Source organism: Mizuhopecten yessoensis, unplaced genomic scaffold, assembly GCF_002113885.1.
Source record: "Mizuhopecten yessoensis strain PY_sf001 unplaced genomic scaffold, ASM211388v2 scaffold10209, whole genome shotgun sequence".
NCBI classification, from domain to species: Eukaryota; Metazoa; Mollusca; class Bivalvia; order Pectinida; family Pectinidae; genus Mizuhopecten; species Mizuhopecten yessoensis.
The window spans coordinates 516,334-537,120 of NW_018408433.1; the positions used below are offsets into that span (position 1 = coordinate 516,334).

General features: G+C 35.7%; 1 protein-coding gene across 1 annotated transcript; it reads left to right on the forward strand.

Moving 5' to 3' along the window:
- The first annotated feature begins 7,773 nt into the window (after positions 1–7,773).
- Positions 7,774–20,700, forward strand: LOC110459770 (solute carrier organic anion transporter family member 4A1-like). The gene is made up of 12 exons (XM_021512191.1): positions 7,774–7,905; positions 9,059–9,384; positions 9,761–9,970; positions 10,607–10,709; positions 11,442–11,563; positions 12,363–12,475; positions 13,472–13,610; positions 14,612–14,810; positions 15,203–15,374; positions 18,206–18,477; positions 19,166–19,230; positions 19,700–20,700. The coding sequence occupies exons 1-12, from the start codon at positions 7,775–7,777 to the stop codon at positions 19,981–19,983; spliced, it is 2,136 nt and encodes a 711-aa protein (XP_021367866.1). The 5' UTR covers position 7,774; the 3' UTR covers positions 19,984–20,700.
- Positions 20,701–20,787: the final 87 nt, after the last annotated feature.

Below are 20,787 nucleotides of genomic sequence, written 5' to 3' on the forward strand. Positions count from 1 at the left end.
CAACCAATTCGTTTGATTTTTGATGCATTTAAACATCTTTTACACAGTTTTACCTTTTTATTTAGGCACATTGTCAAATTTTGCCGTAAAAAAAGTGTTTTGGCCAATTACATGAAACTAATCATGGCTAAAATTCTAAGAAATAAAAAGTTATATAAAAGTGAAGGGTAATATGAGTAGTTTGCCGAATTTCATCAAAATGGACAAACACCAAAGTCAAGGAATTAACAAAAAAAAACACTTCATAGAACCAAATGCAAAATAAATAAATGGAACGAAACCGAATGCAACCTCACTGTATACTATTCACGTCCTCACCAAAATACCACATTAATTATTTCGTTAAAGATAGCAGTGCTCTGTTCAATAAGCCTATATATAGTTAAACATGCTGACATCCTATAGTACCATTATGCTTCTAATTCACTACGTTCAACCGAACATAAAGCATGTATCATATAAAACTCAACACCTATGTATGGGAGTGGCCTTCGACGGTCAACCATTTTATTACAGGAACAATGTACATGAAATATAAGGGCCGTGCCCGATCTTTCTTCTCTTCTCCCTTTCTCCTGAATCCGGATCCTGGCCGACGCTAGGAATTCCCTTCTCGGCATCATCCCTGAAGTTCATGCCTGTCTCAAGGAAAACGGGGAAATTCCATAATTCTATGATTTAACAAAAGAAAATATAATTTCTTGAAGTGAGTTGATGAACCGTCAATACTCGAATGACTATGTTACCCTCAAACTACCTTTAATACTCTAAAATACCGTGTCGCCCCTGTAACTCGTGCAGTTACACGTTACCCGTCCCGCCTCACGCGGCTACCTGTGTCACCTTGGCCTCATATCCGGACACTAGTACACCTGTACTACCTGCACTACATACGTTACGGTATACCGTGACTATAACAAATACATGTACGGTTTGTTCGATAAGTTGTCTACATACGAAAAACATATAGCCGTCAAAGTCTTTGATTACAATAGTACATTGATTAACAATAGATTGAGGAAACAGAATATCATAAAGATGCTACAACTACCAAAAAATAAAAATAATCTTGACCTGAGTATATATAGGATCTTAAATGAGTTTTCATTTCATATGAGATTTTATGAAACGACTCTTTTTATTTTTGCGAGCCTTGGCGAGCAAAAATCAAAACTTCGAGAAGAGTTTCATAAAAGCTCATATGAAATGAAAACAAATTTAAGATACTTTTTATCACATAACTCAGAAAACTTGCATTTTGACAGGTTTTAAAGCCAAATCAATCGGGGACAGCCATTTTGTTACACCATTCACAATTTATGACGTCACGTCATTGTCCATATTATGACGTCACAATCGATTTCTGACTGGCACAGCCAATGAAAAAACACTCCAGGGTATATTACACTAGTGACATATGTAAAAATATTACACGTGCGAATTCACTGGATAACAGGCCGATAATGTGATAAAACTTAAATATATCACGGGTTCACAATGGTCATAAACAAAAAAGATAAAATATAGTTGGGGTAACATGGCCATGCACTTTATTTTGTAAGGAATTATTCTTTCGCGTTATTTATCTTCTGAATATGGAAATATGGATATGCACGTAGGATATAAGACATTAAACCCCATTTGAATTTTAAAAGGCAATTACCTTTGTTTTATTTTAAATAAAGCTCCATATATTTTAGTTGTTTTTATTCACAAATTAAGATCTATCAAAAACATGTACATATCTCCAACAAAATTTAACGATCTTTATTATTATAGAATTTCAAATATTCCCTTATATTTGTCGCAGAGATGCGAAAACGAATATGAGCGGAAATTAATATTTATTTACAGTAAAAACCATGCAAAAGAAACAGACAACTTATATATCTATACATTATATACCTCAGTTTTTGAAAACGATCGGACAAGCACGTGTCTGACCAAGATCCTTGTAAATGTTACCCAGGGACAGAGATAGGCACTGTGCTAGTACATGTATAGTTTATCGGTCATGTGTCACCGTATGGTCACCTCTTGACCCTTGTCTAAGATAGCAGATTGTAAACTTGACCAAAATCTAACCTAAATAGTTACCGTCGACATTTACACGGTAAACGTAGCACCTGTTTGTTGTATCCTCGCCGTGAACGGAATTATCCTTTATTAGAGAAAATGTACTACATTATAGCAAAAGCGTTACTTTCGTTATTAAATCATAACAAATAATGTTTAATATATCATCAACAATTATCTACATATCCAAATACCCTGGGTCTCTTTTTCATATCGTTGTTTTTGTTTGCTTATTTGTTAAAATCTTAATGGCCCTTCGACGCAAGAAGATCATTTTGGGCATAAAGCAAGAAAAAAGAATTCAAAACACTTAGGGATCTATAAACGAACACACAGAGACACCGACTTGTATAAATGATACAGACAGACTGTCGTGTTGACTTTCTTAACCTGTAACCACAGCTTAGACATTTATGCGACAGTCAATGCGTTTTTTTCAAGCTATCTTTGGGCTTCATTGAAACACGTTCGACTACCGCGTTCAATATACAAGACACAACACAGCTATGGAGACCATCAACCCGGCATGTGCTTTGTTGTTTATCTAAACGATGTCGGATGCATTGTCCAGTAAATATCGGAAAGGTACCAGTCGTAATGGCCGATGCGCATATCTTGAGTCCATTCAACAAGGAAGACAACAAACTCAGCATTCGTTTGAACTCTATTTATTGCCATATTTCAACTGTGTACAAACATGATACGTGCATAATATTGCAAAGTAAACGTGATTACACCAACTATTGATAGAGAAACATGTCGGCGTATTCTTGAACGAAAAGCAAGTCCTCCGGATGCCTATGGGACTGTGAACAAGCTACAAAATCAATAGTTTGCCATATTTATTTCAACTTATCAAATACCGGCATCGACCCAACTACAGGTATGAAGTTGTATGAATCTAACGTATTGCCAGGGAGTTTTGACGGCTGCAGAATTTGGTTTGTCGTACAGGAAATCGAATGTCGTCGATTTGAAAAATAATACAACATTTTAGACGCAAAACCCAATTAAAAACCACAATACATTGTACATATGCAGTTCATGCTTCTGTCATGCTTGAACATACGTTGATACGTCTGGACGTTTAATTCCGTTGAATTAATCATTGATTTTGTTCTGTTTTATTCAGAGAAAAAACATGAAGAATAACAGAGAGATTAATCCTGTTCCTTCCTATTCATGCATATTTTAAAATTTGACAGAGTTGTATAGTTCGTGCAATTAACACCCATTGTTAGGACATTTTTCATAGAATGTATTAGATAAGCTTCGGCAATTGAAATTTGTTTCTTCTTAAAAACAGCTTTGGAACTTCCAACAAAGAAATGTTTTTTTCTAGCGTGTAAATGTTATGTGCGTATTATATAATGCCCTATGTAGTGTTATTTGTTTGTTTAAATTTAAGTGTATGTAAAAAACTGTCTTTATCTCTAGCTTGTGTATTACGAGCTGATTTAGTTGCAACTTTTTTTCTTGGCTGTTCTTGCCAACAACGTTTAGTCTTACACGACAGATTCTTCACTAAAATAATGAACAATTATTCTGTTCATATCACCGTTTACGGAAACCAAAACAACCACTTAATTCAGTTGGTCAATCAAACCAGTGGCTTATCCAGCGTTGTGATTGTGATAAAAAATATATCACAATGAGTTCAATTAATGAAATATTTTTTTGGTGGAATAAATCTGAAAGTGTAATACAAATGTAAAATGTTATCATAAGAGATTCATAGGTAGTTCTAAGATATTCGCGATGTAACGACAGTTTTAATTGGTTAATTACCGTCCTTTTTTTGGCCAATAGAAAGTGTGCGTGTGTTATGTTCCAACAAATCATGCAAGTGAATTGCTCTTCGAGACGCCTCCCGGTATTGTTAATTTCATACTTCTCCAGAGACCGATCTTTATAGGGTTCCAGTTTACATAGGATTATTTCGTAAGCTACCAACTGGTTGTTCAGCATAAATGAAAAGGTCCATGGCCACTTGTTCGTTCAACTTGTTAAGCCTCTCGTTAATGTCTAAATGAAACATTTTCGGATATAAATATTGGCGGACCTGCAAATGTTTATGCAAGCCTTTTAAGGCTTTGTCAAGGATCGTCTGAAAGCAGCGTTGGAATATTAGGTCCGACATTATTTCATAAACGAACAACTCTGGTGCAAAAAGTTCACCCATTGGGATCGCGATGAACGAAAGCGGCCCGAGATAACGTTATACATGTAGCAAGGCGTGCCTGTGATCTTGGTATCACAATTTTCATTATTTAGTTAGCTGATAGTGTAGTAATAGCGTTACCGTTTATCTCGCTTCGGTAAATAAATATTCGACCAATATCGCGCCTTCTGAAATGTTATTTGTACTTTTCAGAAGTTTATGATATGTTCGAAATACACCTAATAAGAAATTATTGCTGATATTGATGTGCTTACGTTGAGATAGTGCTATATAAGTAAGTTGATTATTGTACTAAGATATACCACACCTAATAAGTAAATGGAAACACAAATGCAATTTGATATCAAATAAATTTTAATACCAGTTCCTGCTGACTTTAGTTGGGTTTAAGAGAATATCTTCCCTGTTTCACAGCTTTGATGAAATTTACAGATCAATGGGGCAACTGGATGGCAACGATCAATTTATCGGTATAGCTTTTCTTAAAATACATTTGACTTTGTAAATTAAGAGGTTCTGTAACGTAAAATGACAATAATGAAAAATTACAGCCACAGCTTGCTTCAGTTTAATTCCGTTACTTAATTCATAATACAGTAACACCGTAACATTTTCAGCAAGGAGCCGAACTAGGTCCCCTGTTATTTAATTCTATTTTGTAGTTTTTGGATATATCAGTGACCTTTTATCTACAGAACACGAAATATTGCAAACCAACTTAAAGTTCATTTAGTAAGCCACCTCGATATCATATTCAATAAATGTATACAAGATACATTATAAAAGATATCTGATTTATATAAAACGATATCCTCTATACTTTAAATGTGGATTTAAAGATACAGATGTACTTAGATGTTTTGAATACATTATAAAAGCAACCCTTAAAATGCATGCAAAATGATCTGTTATACGTCCTTACAAGGCTTTTCTTTAATTAGTAAATCAATCTTGTAACTAAACCTAAATCAAAAAGTTTACAGAAAGTCTTTACATGTAGTTGGAGAATCATTCATATTTTAATGCTACAATCGGCCCTGAATTCAGATGAAAAGATAATTTCTATCTTTCACCTGTCTGATAAACTGGCCACGTATCTGTGAAATATGTGCACCTGTCTTCATCAACTATGATGTCTCACGCGAAAAACCTGTTGACGAAGGAGATATCAGTATGCCGGTCTAGCCGATCTATCGGCCACGATTTGACCACACTGACCACGCAGTCACTTCAAGTGTCAAATTCTGGTCGGACAGCAGCTAGGTAAGCGAACTGTTTTATTTCTATAATGGCTACAGCTTATTTATTTTTTGTTCAGTACTTCTAAATACAATGGTTACTACTTTTTGATGATTTTTTGTTATTTTCTCTCTATCACTCAGGGGCAAATACTGTGTCAGGAAATAAACGACTAAATCGATAATATTCTGTACATATTTTTGTCATGTTCATAGGAGAGAGCGTCGTGACAACACTTTTCACTGAATAAAATGTAAACAAATGAGTCTTATGAAGTTCTTGCCTCTTTAGGAAAACTCATTCTAAACATAATATACCTTTTCGCCATTTTTTGGCTGCGCACTCGTGAAAAATATCAAAATGTAAGCCTCACTCGTGAAATATATTTGCTATTATAAAGAGGCAAGAACTTCATAAGACTCATTTGTTTACATTTTATTCAGTGAAAAGTGTTGTCACGACGCTCTCTTCTATGAACATGACAAAAATATTAGCCACTCGACCAATCCGCCCATAATTACCAATCAACCAATAGCCATGCAAGCATATATACATCTCTTGGATTCTGTTTAAGAATTGTCCCTCTAGTCGTACTCAAAATGCAGGTCACGACCCCCCATACGCATGAAAGAAAAGTCCAATGAAATCATAAACCTGATAGCAGAAGTTGTATTAATCAGATCTGGAGCAAGTTTTTACCTACTTTATTTAATGAAAAGTTCTAGGAAGGCATACAGTACCATATCATTACCGTATAAGACTGTACATTTAAGCCAGAAAAATAAATAATAATAACGAATTGGACAAAAATAAGTCATTGTTATATTACCATTCAAATTTCTGGTACACTTAACCATGCATTATTCAAGAATTATATTATTTTATTGCGTATTGGCTGTAGAGTATCAAAAATCGCGTTTTAAATGTTTTACTACAATACTCGGCTGTATTTTGACGAGATACACGTACATGTGTATTAACAAATATACAATTCACTGGTATGCTATTATTTGAAAGCGTCACGTGTCACCTTATCGTCTTATGGACGCTAGGAAGTCACAACGACCGTACTGGCTGGTGTTATCAGTATAGGACCGAGCTATCTATTCATAATATTTCTGTTGTGTTTACTAAAATTCTTAGTATGATACTAATGAACACTCGTCCCTTTCTTTTCACTATCGTGTAATGTCGGATATGGATTTAAGTGGGTGGGGTTTGGAGCTGGTGTAGAGTAAGGGGTGAAGGGGCGGGGTGGTTTAAAGAGGGGTGCATTTAATTGGGTGGAATTTAGCCACCTCCCGAAATTAGCTTTTAAAGCTCTTAGTGAGATTCTAATGAACACTCATCCCTTTATTGTCACTATCGTGTAGTGTCGGATATGGATAAGGGGGTGGGGTTTGGAGCTGGTGCAGAGTAAGGGGTAGAGGGCATTTAATTTGGTGGCATTTTAAAACACATGCATTTACTCTCTTTTTTCCGTTATAAAACAGCCCAGGTTATTTGGACACCATCCCCTGATTGGTGACCGGTCCTGCACGTTCTACTGTTTAATGCATATAACCTATTGATCACAGTAGATTACCACGTCACAAAGATTGTCGCTATGGCACAAAACTAATTAAACTTCACATATAAATTTTATTCATTTACAATAATTATAAAACAAGTATTTTAACTNAATCACTCTTGTTGGCCCATATATTATAGCGCGGGGGTCTTAGTGTGGGGGGAAACCGGAGTAGCCGGGGAAAACACGCACTTTTCATTTGAGTTTAGTTAATATAAACATGGATGTCGAAAAACGTCATTGACGATTAGAAATACATACATTTTGTACCAATAAAAACGTTGTAATAATAGTCAAATACGAGTCTTTCACATCATTTTATAGACAAGAGACGTGATCTAAATAGGATTGACGGTGGCGCAGTTGATAGTGCATTCGCCTTTCAACAAGACGGCAAGGGTTCGATTCCCCGATCAGACGTGATAAGTTCAAACCTCCTGCACGCTTGCTTCCGAGTCAACAACTTATTTCGTTATCGATATACAAATATTGAAGGTTTATTTTTTATCCAAATCAACGATTCTACATAATTTATTCAACCTTGCCTCAACTTCAGATCTAACCCTACACATCAATTTTATTTGTACGTCATATTTAATACGCATTGTTGAAAGAAATGTACTATACCGGACCAACTAATACAAAAAACAACCCAACGGTTAGAAAATAAATATACCACCATTTATTTTCACCTTGCAGCCGTGAGTATGGCACTAAGTGTTAATGGAAAACAAGAAAATCAGCGGACTTTAGAAGATGACGAAAATGACGATATCAAACGAGATGAAGAATGGGAAAAAAATAATCTTCGATTTGGATGGGGTAACTGGACACCCGGGTAAGAAAGTTGCCGATGATAATGGAACCCTCAGTCTGTTTTTTTATCGATAAATATCAATAAAAATAGTACAGTGTATCTACATGCTATCATAGTCAATTACCCGAAATCTATGACGGGATGGGGCGGGGGCAGAAATGGCAATATATCTGAAGCTCTGTGGTTCTAGAGAGGGCAAGTAACACACTTCATTCAACATAGAACCCTCCTGGTCCGAAATTAAAACAATCGATCAAAACAGCACCTTTTTATTACATCTATTTTCATTGGAAATATATTCATTATTACTGGCATAGGGGAGGTAACTCTTACTACCTTAAACAAATTCTTGCATAATATTACATTTTGTATAACGATTTTACTTTCTTTTGCCAGTTTAGGAATTCTTGGATTTACTGCAAACCTGTTCATTTCTCTTAAGATGTGTATTAGTTTTATCTATTTATTGACTTATAATATATGACCTTACTGCAAATCTGTTAAATTTTAGATAAGTTATCTAGGTGATTGTGTGTCAAACGACTTATTGGCGAGTTCTTTCGGAATTAGTATTTGCAGTAAACTGAAAATTAGTGGGCAATTTATTAATAGAATTGGAGCTAAAATTTGAACTGAAAACGTAACTGGTCTTTGAATTTCTAAAGTCGTGTTGTACATCAAGCGATCTGACTCGTTAATTGTACCATGATCAACCGGTTACGACATCCCGATAACGCCCCTTCCGTTGTTTGCATTAAGAATAACAATGTTCTTGTTAATAACTTAAGATAGTAATAAGTTAATTTTTCAAGGAAATTAAATTCATACAAAAAAAGGATAGTTTCGCATACTTGAAATGATTAACTTGTAAAAATAATGGTTTTGTGTTAAAGCCTTTTTTTCGTAACTCCGTGAAAGCATGTATCAGACAGTAAGTAGAGTGTTTGACAATGGGAATAGTATTCTGCTTGAAGTGTCTCCAAAATTCCCTCAAAGACAAAAAAAGGGAATTTGTAAGTTTGTATCACCGGAACGATAAGATGAGCCTGAGCCCTTAGATTCGCCTGAAAGTTTAAACACGTTTGCTTAACATGGAGTATAACGCTTCTTTGTAATAAATGTATAATGCATGTAGTGTAATCAATTAATAGACGTTATCTTGTATTTGTTGTAGGTGGCTGCAGCGTTTTAACACTATTCGCTGGTTTGTGTTCTGGGCCTGTGTCTTCAGTTTATTCCAGGGTTTTATAGTTAACGGAGTAATAAATGCCATTATAAGTACTTTGGAGAAAAGATTTGAGCTCCCAAGCTCCAAGTCGGGGCTCATTGTAAGCTCCAATGACTTTTTTGCTTGCTTTTTGGTGCTTGTAATCAGCTACTATGGTAGCCACCGTCACAAACCAAAAATTATTGGAATTGGAATTCTGACCTTGGGATTGGGGTCATTTGTGTTTTCGTTGCCCCATTTCATGACGGAAAGATACAGTGTCGGCACTGAAGGTAAAAAAGATGTATTATTCATATCAGTCTCTAATAGACAGTACAGGCAGGGACAGTATATACTTCACTATACGTCCCTGGTACAGGTAACCTGCCTAAGCTGACAAACCATGGGGCACAATATATCTATCAGATTAGACAGTATGCACGCTTACTGAAATCATATTGATTAACGTATTAGAAAAGGGACTTTAACATTTTGTTGGATAAGACAGGGTGTCGGCATATCAGGGGTAAGCTTAGTCAAAGTTCTCTGCTGTGTGATTTAAATAAACTTAGTGATTTACGCTTGTATCCGGGCAAACAAGGACGATTATTTTATATTGATAAAACGTGTTCTTTAAGTTTTGTAAAACACCTTATCTTCTTTATGCAGACACAAACAGTTTCGAAAATGTTTGCCGATTTCAAAATGGAACGACTTCCAGTTCCTGCGAAAAAGAAAAGTCTTCCGACCTCCAAAATTATTTATGGTTGTTCATGCTTGGAAATGCTCTTCACGGAGCAGGTTCTACGCCCATGTTCACATTGGGAACGACGTTCATTGACGAGAATACACAAGCAAAGATGACGTCACTATATTTAGGTAAGTCCTTCATAGATATGGGACTTGTCTGTATAATAATAAATTGCGCCCGACAACATACTGACAAAAATAAGTAGTTCTATAATAGAACGTCCATACATTTTCTTGCTGGATGAGTCACTTACCTATGATAGCTGATTAGGGTTCATTTTTCTCGAGTTCGCGCAGGGACGAAGCTACAAAAACGCCCCTTTTAGTTTAAGGAAATAAGGGTAGGCGTGATAACGCCGGCACAGAGGATAGGGTTAGATTAGGTAAGATTAATTTATTAAGATAGTTAGACGGACTTCCAAAACATAAAACAAAAAACAAAAACACAATAGAGTAGGCTAGGGTCACAAGACAGCCTCGATGTGGTAGACACGCCCTCCCCCTACTCCCAGTCAAAATTGATGAATGAATGAAAATATAAATATATAACAAAAATCCATCAATGTACATGTATGTGCCGAAAGAAGACACTCGGACGGTTGTAAACAAAGGCGCACAGCAAGAAGTATTTTAACGGTAAAACAAATCGTACAAAAATACAAAATTTCGTTGTTTTTCCTTCTTCTAAAATTATGTATTTCATATTTGTGTTCATGGCAATACAACTATAACAATAGATGACGTGTTTGTATTGTTATTTCCTAGGAATCGTATACGCGGCTGCGTCTATTGGAGTGGCGGCAGGTTATATGCTTGGTGGTCAGACGTTGAACCTGTTTACAGATTTTCATGTAGTTGATCCTAAAAAGTATAAGAGATTTAATCTTTAGATACCGATTCATATTGAAAATAATGGAATTCTTTTTTCTTTCTCGATGTAACTAATTTTAGAGCATTTAGTACAATTGTTTTAGGAATTTGCGCCGTAATGGCTTTTTGTACACATAATAAAACATTAAATATAACATACGGAATAAGATTCATCAGTTTTGTATGAATTAAGGCTTTTGCGAGCTTTCGAAAACGTCTGTAATTGTAAACGTCAATTTTAGCCATTTAATACAATATGTATTCGTTAATGCAAGATGTTTTACTGTAGGTTATTTTGTTAATACCGGTAGGAACGACATCATATTTACAGAGATTAAATGGATATGAGATAATGTAAGGTTAACCATCTTACAGTTTATGCAAAGTTTTACATTGCACATGTAGAAATAAACAACTTTTCATATTGTATTGCATTACCACATACTGTTTCTAAAACGCAAAAGTTGCTATTTGGGCAAGCGTTCTTATAACTGTGATATTCCGACTTTTCGTATTGACGAGTTACCTGCTCTTGTGAGCAGGTATTGACTGTTACGTCATTTGTTTGTGAGAGTAACGTCATACATTTTTCAGAAAACGACGTTATTTTCTCACACAATCTAATGACGTAACAATCAATACCTGCTTACAAGAGAAGATAACTCTGCAATACGTAAAGAGGAAATAGCTAAGACACCATATTTTAAGGTTATTTTGTTTCTGTCACTAGTATTGGTCTCTCGCCTATCGATCCCCGCTGGGTGGGGGCGTGGTGGCTTAGCTTCCTCGTCAGTGGAACCGTTATGTGCATTGTGGTTTTCCCGATGTGTGCCTATCCCAAACGGCTACCCGGTAAATATGTTTCTTCTATTCTACTATTTGTAAATGTTAACTGTATGCTTTAAAAATTACACAATTTCCCTAATAACAACATGTATATTTTTGTAGCAAAACGTAAATGCCGTATTCTACTGTATCACATGAAAAGTTCGTTATGACTAAACTTTCGTTGTTTTCGCTGTTTTGCTATATAACCACGAATATAAATACAACAAATATTTCTATAACTCGAAAGAATATACACAACAAAAATGTGAAAATCATATGAACTTTATTTAAGTATATATCATGTACGTGTATTAATATGAGGATGTAGGAACAACGAAGAAACGTATGAAATGTTTATAACTATGCATAAATGAAATGAAAGTGTCGTAGAATCAAGGATTACAAACAAATCGATCGGTAACCTCATGCCGGAACATCGCCGAATAGCTATGTAATATATAAAGGGGAACAGAAACTACAAAGTCCGGATTCACCTGGCCATGTCAGTATATCCGTCCCAGATTGTTGCCCTTCGCTTGTCCTTGGTACTGGAAATACTCTTTTGAGAAGGGGCCTTGATTTAGTACAATTGGAAGCAGCGGAGAAAAATATGAAGTGGGTCAATGCTACTGTAGGTCAATATGTTGTTTATCCGAAGTTTGGTGGGATTGTGTAAAGTTCCGAAATTTAAATTAAACATAGATAAAAGTAACTTACGCCGCAAAACCCGAAGCCAAGTGTATGTACATGTATTTCGCGTGTGCCCTGCTCGTTGATATTACATAAATCTGTTCCTATAGGTGAAACTTGATTATTTCTTCAGGAAGTTCCAAGCTACAAGCAGATCGGAAATCTGAGGCCTATAAGGGAGAAAAGATGGCTGACGACAAATTCGGGAAAGACTGGAAAGCCTTCCCGTTGGCAATGAAGAATCTGGTAGGTTATGTGTGTTTTTTGCCGTGGAATGTTCAAATGCAACGTATTGTGCTGCAAATAAGCTTGATATTTTTTACGGACCGGAAGTCGGTTTATGCGGAGGTTCCTTTATTATATTTTTACTAAATTAACTACGATGCAAAACACTAGACCTGATTTGCTTTTAGGAAAACCGTATCCATTACTTTAATATTAAGACAAGATGAGTTGCTGCCTCTGTTATGATACGTGGATACTTTTTTGTTTTCTTTTTGAAGTTGTTTTTACAATGTCATGTTATTGTTACCTGTGAAGAAAGAAAAATGAAGTTTATGCTAATATTGAGAATAAGATTCATCGTTTGGTATGAATAATGTATGCTAGTTTTGTTTTGAATTCAGAGAGTAATTGAAAACTTATTTCACGAATTGCGAAAACGTCTGTTTCTCTTGGTCAAGTAAAACGTTTTTGCTGGATAAAGCATTAGAAATCTATATGATTTAACACTTGGTGAAGACAAGCATTATACTTGACAAAAGAAAATTTTCAAAAGCTTGCATAAGAAGTTTTCAATTACCGGTTGTTTGTAAAATAAACTGATCATATATAGACATTTATGTGGTTTAATGTATGATGAGTGTTATACTGTCTATCATCATAATTATCACCGTATAATGACTGTAATTGTACTATTATTATTCTTTTATGTGTGTGTCTGTACATGTGCATGTGTGTGTCACTATGTAAGGGTGTGACCATGAGCGTGAATGCATTTTCTGCTCTTTCAATAGTGTTCGAATTGTACGTGTATTGTTCGTTATTTATGTGACTCTTCATGACACGGTTAGTTAATATCGGTGTTTTGTTTTCTGCTTTCGACGTTTGACTTCGTCTCTGTGATATTTTGTTTTGTGTGTTCTAGCTTGTATGGTTATATTCAATCAGAAAATATCGATGGAAAAAAATCGTTGTGAAGGTGTTTTGACCTAAACCATTTTTTTAATTTTCATTTTACAGATATTGAACCCGACATTTTTCTTCCTCGCGATCGGCACGTGCACTGAGGGCCTCATTGTGAGCGGTACGGCAGCGTTTGGTCCAAAATTTATGCAGGAAAAATTTAACCTACCAGCTGCGTTAGCGAGCTTTATCATGGGTAAGTCATGCTTCTGTTAAAACTTATATTTCAGTGTTTAGACATTGTTAAAAAAATATATTTTAAACAAACCCTTTTGTTTTGTTTTGTTAAACGTCCTATTAACAGTTAAGGTCATTTAAGGACGTGTCTCCATGTGTGTTGTGTTAGCGTGCATGTGTGTATGCATAACCCGAATCTGATGTCGACTTCATAGTACTATGTTACTGAAATACAATGCCGAAGGCACCCAGCACATTATACCACCCGGTCACATTATACTGACAACGGATGAACCAGTTGCTGTAATTACCCTAAATGCTGAACGTTAAGCAAGGAATAAGAAATACTATTCTTTAGGACTTTGGTACATTGTATGTCCCTGTCTGGGGACAAAAACTTTTAAATGGCTTAAAAGCATCCGCGATTTATTTGTTGGGTTTTCATGTCTGTTGGCCCCGGTGTATCGATAAAAACAATTATCCTTGTTCCTGCTAGTCTAGTTTTACCTCACATTTCGCTTAACTAGATCCACACAAACGCAATACAATCACTATTTGTATTGAAACGAATAATAAACTAGATCTTTTATCTGTCCCATTCGTCCAACAAAATCCGGGAATATTCTTTCCTTCGTCAGCATCCATTTATCACACAATGACATGATTCGTAATTCGTAATTCATTATTGATCGTAAACTGATACATTTTATAGATACAACATGTATAATTATACTTAAATACAACAAATACTTGCAGGGCCTTTCCAAAAGTACAACATTTAATTATCTACTATATAATTTGCTCGTAATGTGTTTCCGTGATGGACGCATTTTCCTTAACTGCACAATTCCTTCGTATTTACAGACAATAGAATTATAACTAATTGAAAGACGGAGGGATTTATTCGAGACTAGGGCTTAATATATTTGATTCCCAGATCGTTATACATGACCTCGCAGACATGCAACATGGTTGTGTCCTATTTTGTTAAGATATTGTATTGCTAGTATATGCCAACAGGTATCATAACGGTGCCTGGAGCGGGAGGTGGCATGTTCCTGGGAGGATATCTGGTCAAGAAGCTCAAACTTAAATGTAAGGGCATCATCAGGATGAATCTGATATCTGCTGTGGCTGCTGCTGTAATGGGTTGTCTGTTTCTGATTGGCTGTCCGTCACAGCATATAGCTGGGGTGACAACAGAGTATACCTCCCACGGGTAAGACCTTTCCCTATTTACTTTTGCTTTTGCTTTGTCAAATATCTAGAAAACAGTAAAAGTAATGACTCAATTTCAAAACATCACAAGGAGACAAATATGAACATATCGCAGCTTTCCAAAACACGCTCGCATGCATCTTGTATACAGGGGAGGCCGTCCTTAAATGACCGTAGCTGTTGATTGGACGTTAAACAATACTAAACCAAACCAAACCAACCCTGTAACATAAACGGCCAAATGTGGGTCCTTAAGGGTTAATATTCGCAATGATAAATATCAAGTTTGCTATAATTTGAAATAATTACTCATATTGAATGCCGATGGGAAATAACATGAACATGTGTATATTTAAGGAAGTAATGTATTAAAACACTCTGTAACATTTTAAGGCAGCTTTCGAGCAAGCCAGAACTACAAAGCCAGTGTAATGCCGGATGCGGATGTTCCGCCATGATGTACGATCCGGTTTGTGGAATAGACGGATCAATCTATTTCACACCATGCCATGCCGGATGTAACCTTGATTTTGATTGGCTAGAAGGTCCAATGGGTCCATTTAAGGTAGGCAAAATTAAAATGCTGAAATGACCTTAGGTGTTAATAGTTCGTTAACCAAATAAAACCAAACCAAACCAATGCAATAGGGTTCTCGGTGAAAAAACCCATCAGGCAATACAAAAACTCGAACCCTCGACTTCAAATACGGTCTCTCAAACTGACTGAGTTACAATGTTCTTGGAAAACTGAAGTATCACGGGCCAACTGTGCTATAGTTTTATCCAGATCAAAATTAAGTTTGGGGGTTGGGTCACTGTATTTAAAAAACCCAGACAAATGAAGTTGGAAAGGAATCCTTACGGTAATATTTGGTGCTTGCGTATTGAAGAATTTCAATTTGGCATTCCAGATTTTCTTTTCTCGCACCTCAGACAGAGATTTCCCACGTCATACCCCATGCTAGATTTTTCTATCTCGTCCGATCTGTCTGTTACCTTTACGTGACATTTCGCGGAATTTTTACACAGCGACGTATTCATCCGCGCGTAAACGGCTAAAAATTGACAATCCGTATGATACATATTCTGTTTTGTCATTATATGTTTTGTTTTGATGTACATTATGTAATTAGGTACCTGATGCTGTAGATAAAATATACTTTACACTGTGAATACGTTGTCTTCGTTGTAAAGATGAACTAGACGCGGAAGCATTCAAATGTAGCTTTTGTAGTGTACATGCCAAATCAAGTTGAGGCCACAGACGGGATACTTGAAGTATTTAGCACAATTGAATAGTTTTTTTTCGAACTAAAAGGTACGAGAAAAAAAATATATTACCGGTAACTGAGCGAGATCAGGTTATCTCAGTCTCGGGCTAAGATTCTGTAACATCAAAGCCTCGGCTTACGCCTCGGTTGGGATTATATTACAGAATCGTAGCGCTCGACTGAGATAACCTGATCTAGCTCAGTTACAGGCAATATATTTTATTATGCTATTGCCGTGACGGGATTGTTTAATTTTATGTTTAAGGGAATCTAATGACACAGAATGCACATCAGTGTTTATGATATAAACAAATAATATATTTTTTGTCCATCTGCTTAAAACCGGAAATAAAATGAGTGATAATGCCCTGGTGCGTTAATAAAATAAAATCACCCCCCTCAAAACCCCCCAAACAATTGTTGCTCTGTTACATGACGAAACTATTTCAGATTCTAATAAAATTTTCAAATGGTGTTGTCCTCGGATATCCTGGGACTATTCTTACCCCATGTAAGTGAGTAATTAAGAAATACAATCTCCATTACAGCATCCATCATTTAAGGATGATAAAATACATACGAGTGATTGAATTTGCTTCCGATTTCGTTATTAACAGTTGATATTTCATTCACTTTTTTTCGTATGTTTTTTTTCCAATTTCGTAAATGATGCGAATGGTAAATAAAAAGTATCATTCAAAGAGTAAATAAGACGAAATGTGAGAACATTGTTATTACTTTGGAATTTCCACTTTGCGTTATTTTACATTTCACAATTTTCTATCCGTTTGATTTTTGTCGCGTTTAAGCCAAGATTCAATCTGGGTTACCTCCCTTCAACCGCTATCTTTCAGTTAACGCAAATCTTTGTCACGTTAGATAAAAATGAGCTGTCGTGTTGACAAATAATAGGTTAAGTTTGGGTTCGACCCAAATAATTATCACTACCCGTTATTGAAAATAAATGAATAAAAAGTATATTAAATAAATAAACTTCTTTATACTATATCAACAAGGTATCAAGATTTTCCCCGAGAGAGATGCTGACTGTCCGAAATCCATTCGCTCGGGAACCGTCCTATTACCATTTTCAGAACGATCTTTTCACTTAGATATTATTATTTAACAGTTTTTTTTATTGACATGTATTTCTGTTATGGGATGTATCAGTCCACTGCTGCTAAGGTATTCTGCAGGACTTTCCTTCCGGGTCAAAGTTTGGGTATCGAGTGCGAATATATATGGTGAATGTTTGGCATGTGCATGGGTAAATACGCTAAATGTTAATTAAAAAAACAATCTAAAAAGATGTTTTTTTTTTTTATCAAAATGTAAATTTTGAGAAATATCTTTGTTTAATAAGGTTTGAGTATCAATACAGATATTATCTAACGTGACTTTACACTAATTGTAACAGTTTTGATAGTTGTCGGTGATATTTAAAATTCCAGATCATGTATCTAAAATGCTTCTCGATTATTGACAAAGAATGTTCCTGTTGGTTAATCGACAAGAAAATGTTGGAATTGAATGAAAGTAATTTATTTTTTAAAATAGAACATCGGATTTCGGGCAATTATTCGTACCTATAGTTCTACCCCATTACACAAGCCATCAAATACATTTAATTTCTATCCATTGCATTGCAGATTTCAACAAACTATATTGCTTTTTAACAAACTTACTGAAGAAATAAAACTACTAAACAGGCCTTTTATTACCCCTTCAAAATATCGTTGACGAACCCCGTTTCATGTGCGTGGTTTTTTGGAATGTTTACTTTGAAGTTATCGTGTACCATTAAAATATCATTATAAAAAGTCTAATTGGTGGAGATCCTGGTGATTTTATTAGTATACCATTAGATGAAAATACACAAATTTAGTTTAAAGTGCTACTAGAAACATTTATTACTCATGTACTAATTTTGTTAGCGTGACTTTGCAATTTACATCCTGGTCAGGTTTAAGAAAATCTAAATTGAGGGATTTATCTTTGTTATATACAAACCACAAACCAATAAGTTTGCCGACTGTTCACTCAAGAAATGAGCTACAGTCCTTGTTACATTGTAAGTCTTTATGTATTATTTCTGTCTATAAGAGAAATGTTTCATGTCTTACAGTTTTACAAAAACTGTTCCTGCATCACCGCATCCATGATTGCATTGATGAACAGTACGCCAACGTCTGGCCCGGAAGTTACGTCACAGGTACCGATGGCACTGGAAAGCACAACTCCGATGAATTCCGTAAATGTAACGGGCCCTCCCATTGGTGCATTCCAGGGTATTTGCATGTCGGACTGTAAGCTGTTCTATTTGGTTGCTCCGTTGTTTTTCCTGGGTATGCTGTTAACATTTATGACGGTATCTCCGACTCAGACAGCCACGCTTAGGTGAGATCACAAAAGAACAAGAGATCATAAACAACAATTATTCACACATATCAACAACCAAAGTTTGAATCCCCTACCTTTTGTTGTGTGTGTGACATCTGTACGAAGTTAATAGGTGAAACGACAACACTCATCATAAAGACATTTCCCTTTCTCTTTAATGACATATATTTTGAAAAATATTGCGCATATCAGTTTCTACTGATAATTCCAATATTTTGCAACGCAATTTCGTATATAACAGAATAACAGTAATGCAGAACCAGGCACGTGAACAAAAACTAATCGGGGTCGGGAAATATATATAACTGCAAATCGTAGGTATGGTTGTTATCCTGGAATTGAACAAAAGCACTATTACCACTTTGTCAAGGTAAAAAAGAAACACTCAATTACGCTGCTAGATCTTTTTAGACAAGGTAAAACGGTGTACCCTAAGTCGGGAACCCTAGGCCCGCCTTTCTGATGACGGAAAATATTCATAATCATATCTATACATATGTCGTTAGATGTGAAACTTAGCCTAAGTGCATTAAATATAAAGTATTTAAATATGCAACTGATATGATAATGTTAATTGGATCGTTATTTGGATGGTTTTCACTTGAGTATTCAACACAACACATCACATGACGGAGAAGCAATGTCACGATTGAAATTTAAGGTTAGCTATTGTTTTTGTTCCAAGGTGCGTTCCAGAATCACAAAAAACTCTTGCCATAGGAACACAGTGGTTACTGTTGAGGCTGTTAGGTAAGTATCGGGGCACGATGTTTATTGTGTAGACAAGTCGCTACTTAACTAGACACAGAGATTACTAATGGGACTTCTGGATACCTCTCTGCAGTAGTGTTGGCCCCTATGCTGACATAGTGGCCAGTTTTTAAGCCTCTTTTTGTACGTACAGTGTGCATGATAACAAGTGGTTACTGACAAGGTTGGTTGTTTCGTGTAGGGATATCGTGATTTCTGTTCAGACTTCCACCCAGGTGAAGCAGATACATGTAAGCACACATATGGTGACATGGCAGCCGATTACGCGGCTGCTTGTACTTATCAACTTTAAAACTGAACAACAAATATACCGTATTTGTATATGAAAGTTTAAGGGGACTTCCGCTGAATTGAAAACATAGAAGACAATAATAAATGAACATTTTGGAGAACGACTGACTATATTTCCTTAATTACTTTCCCTAACGAAAACATTAAATTGTTTCAGGTACAACTCCAGGGCCGCTTATGATCGGGTCTATCATTGACAGCGCATGTAAAGTATGGCAGGATGTGTGCGGTGAAACAGGAAGCTGTTGGATATACGAAAAATCGGATATGGGAATCAGGATATTTATTTGGTGGTGTCTAGTGAAATCATGTAGTGTCGTGTGCTATTTTCTTGCTCAGTATTTTTATAGAGCGCCAACTGATAACACAGACGAACTGCCAGAAGAGCAAAAGACAATGCACCCAATAGAAACTCTTAACACAAGAGAAAGTGTTATTTAAAGTGTATGCTATTTCAATTTGTGACTTTTAAAATTAGTTTTGATAAACCATTCATTTTTTGGAATCATCCATCGCCAACCACTGTAATTTGTCTGTATATGCCTTTGATGTATTTTTTTATAGTATCTCATGAACATCTCTAGACGTGCTTGATTTAGCCACAGAAATGTGTAATGAAGGCCATAACACAATTACATCAGTCATGGTTGAAACATTGTATAAATTTCAAAGATTAATTCTTCAATAATATTTTTCTGTTTTAATTGAAACTTTGCTATCGAAATAACGAGAGGAGGGTCGAATATAAGTTATACATTTGATTATATTTGTTATTTGTTAAAGTTATGTTAAAGTCATCGACATAGCTGAACTTAGAATTTAAAACAACGCTATAACAGTGTTTACTGCGTATAACTTTAGCAACTAGACTAACAAGAGCTGCAGGAGAACAGCATAGCTCGTCTATTTAAATTATTTTTGTAAAAAGTGCTAATAGTAATTGGGCCATTACAGGATGTCAAATCTTAGATAATAGATCAGGAAACTAGAACTACAGTGTCGATGGAACACTCCCGCTTTCCCTCGCAAGTAGCCCCCAACTACCTCCCTCCCCCCGATTACCATATTATGCAAAAATAAATTACTGTAAAATATAGAACTCATGGTTATGTTTAATTTGATATGCTAAAAGACTATATAAACAAAAATTGACCCCCACGACTCAACCCCTCTGGCCCGGTCAGTAGGGGCCATATCAAAATTCTGAATACATACATCTATTTACCATGTCTAAAAGTTTAAAGT

Coding starts and splice junctions, on each gene's coding strand:
- LOC110459770 (XM_021512191.1), top strand. CDS start 7,775: ATGGCACTAAGTGTTAATGGAAAACAAGAAAATCAGCGGACTTTAGAA. Junction 15,375..18,205: donor GTCCAATGGGTCCATTTAAG/GTAGGCAAAATT, acceptor CATGTCTTACAG/TTTTACAAAAACTGTTCCTG. Junction 18,478..19,165: donor ACTCAGACAGCCACGCTTAG/GTGAGATCACAA, acceptor TTTTGTTCCAAG/GTGCGTTCCAGAATCACAAA.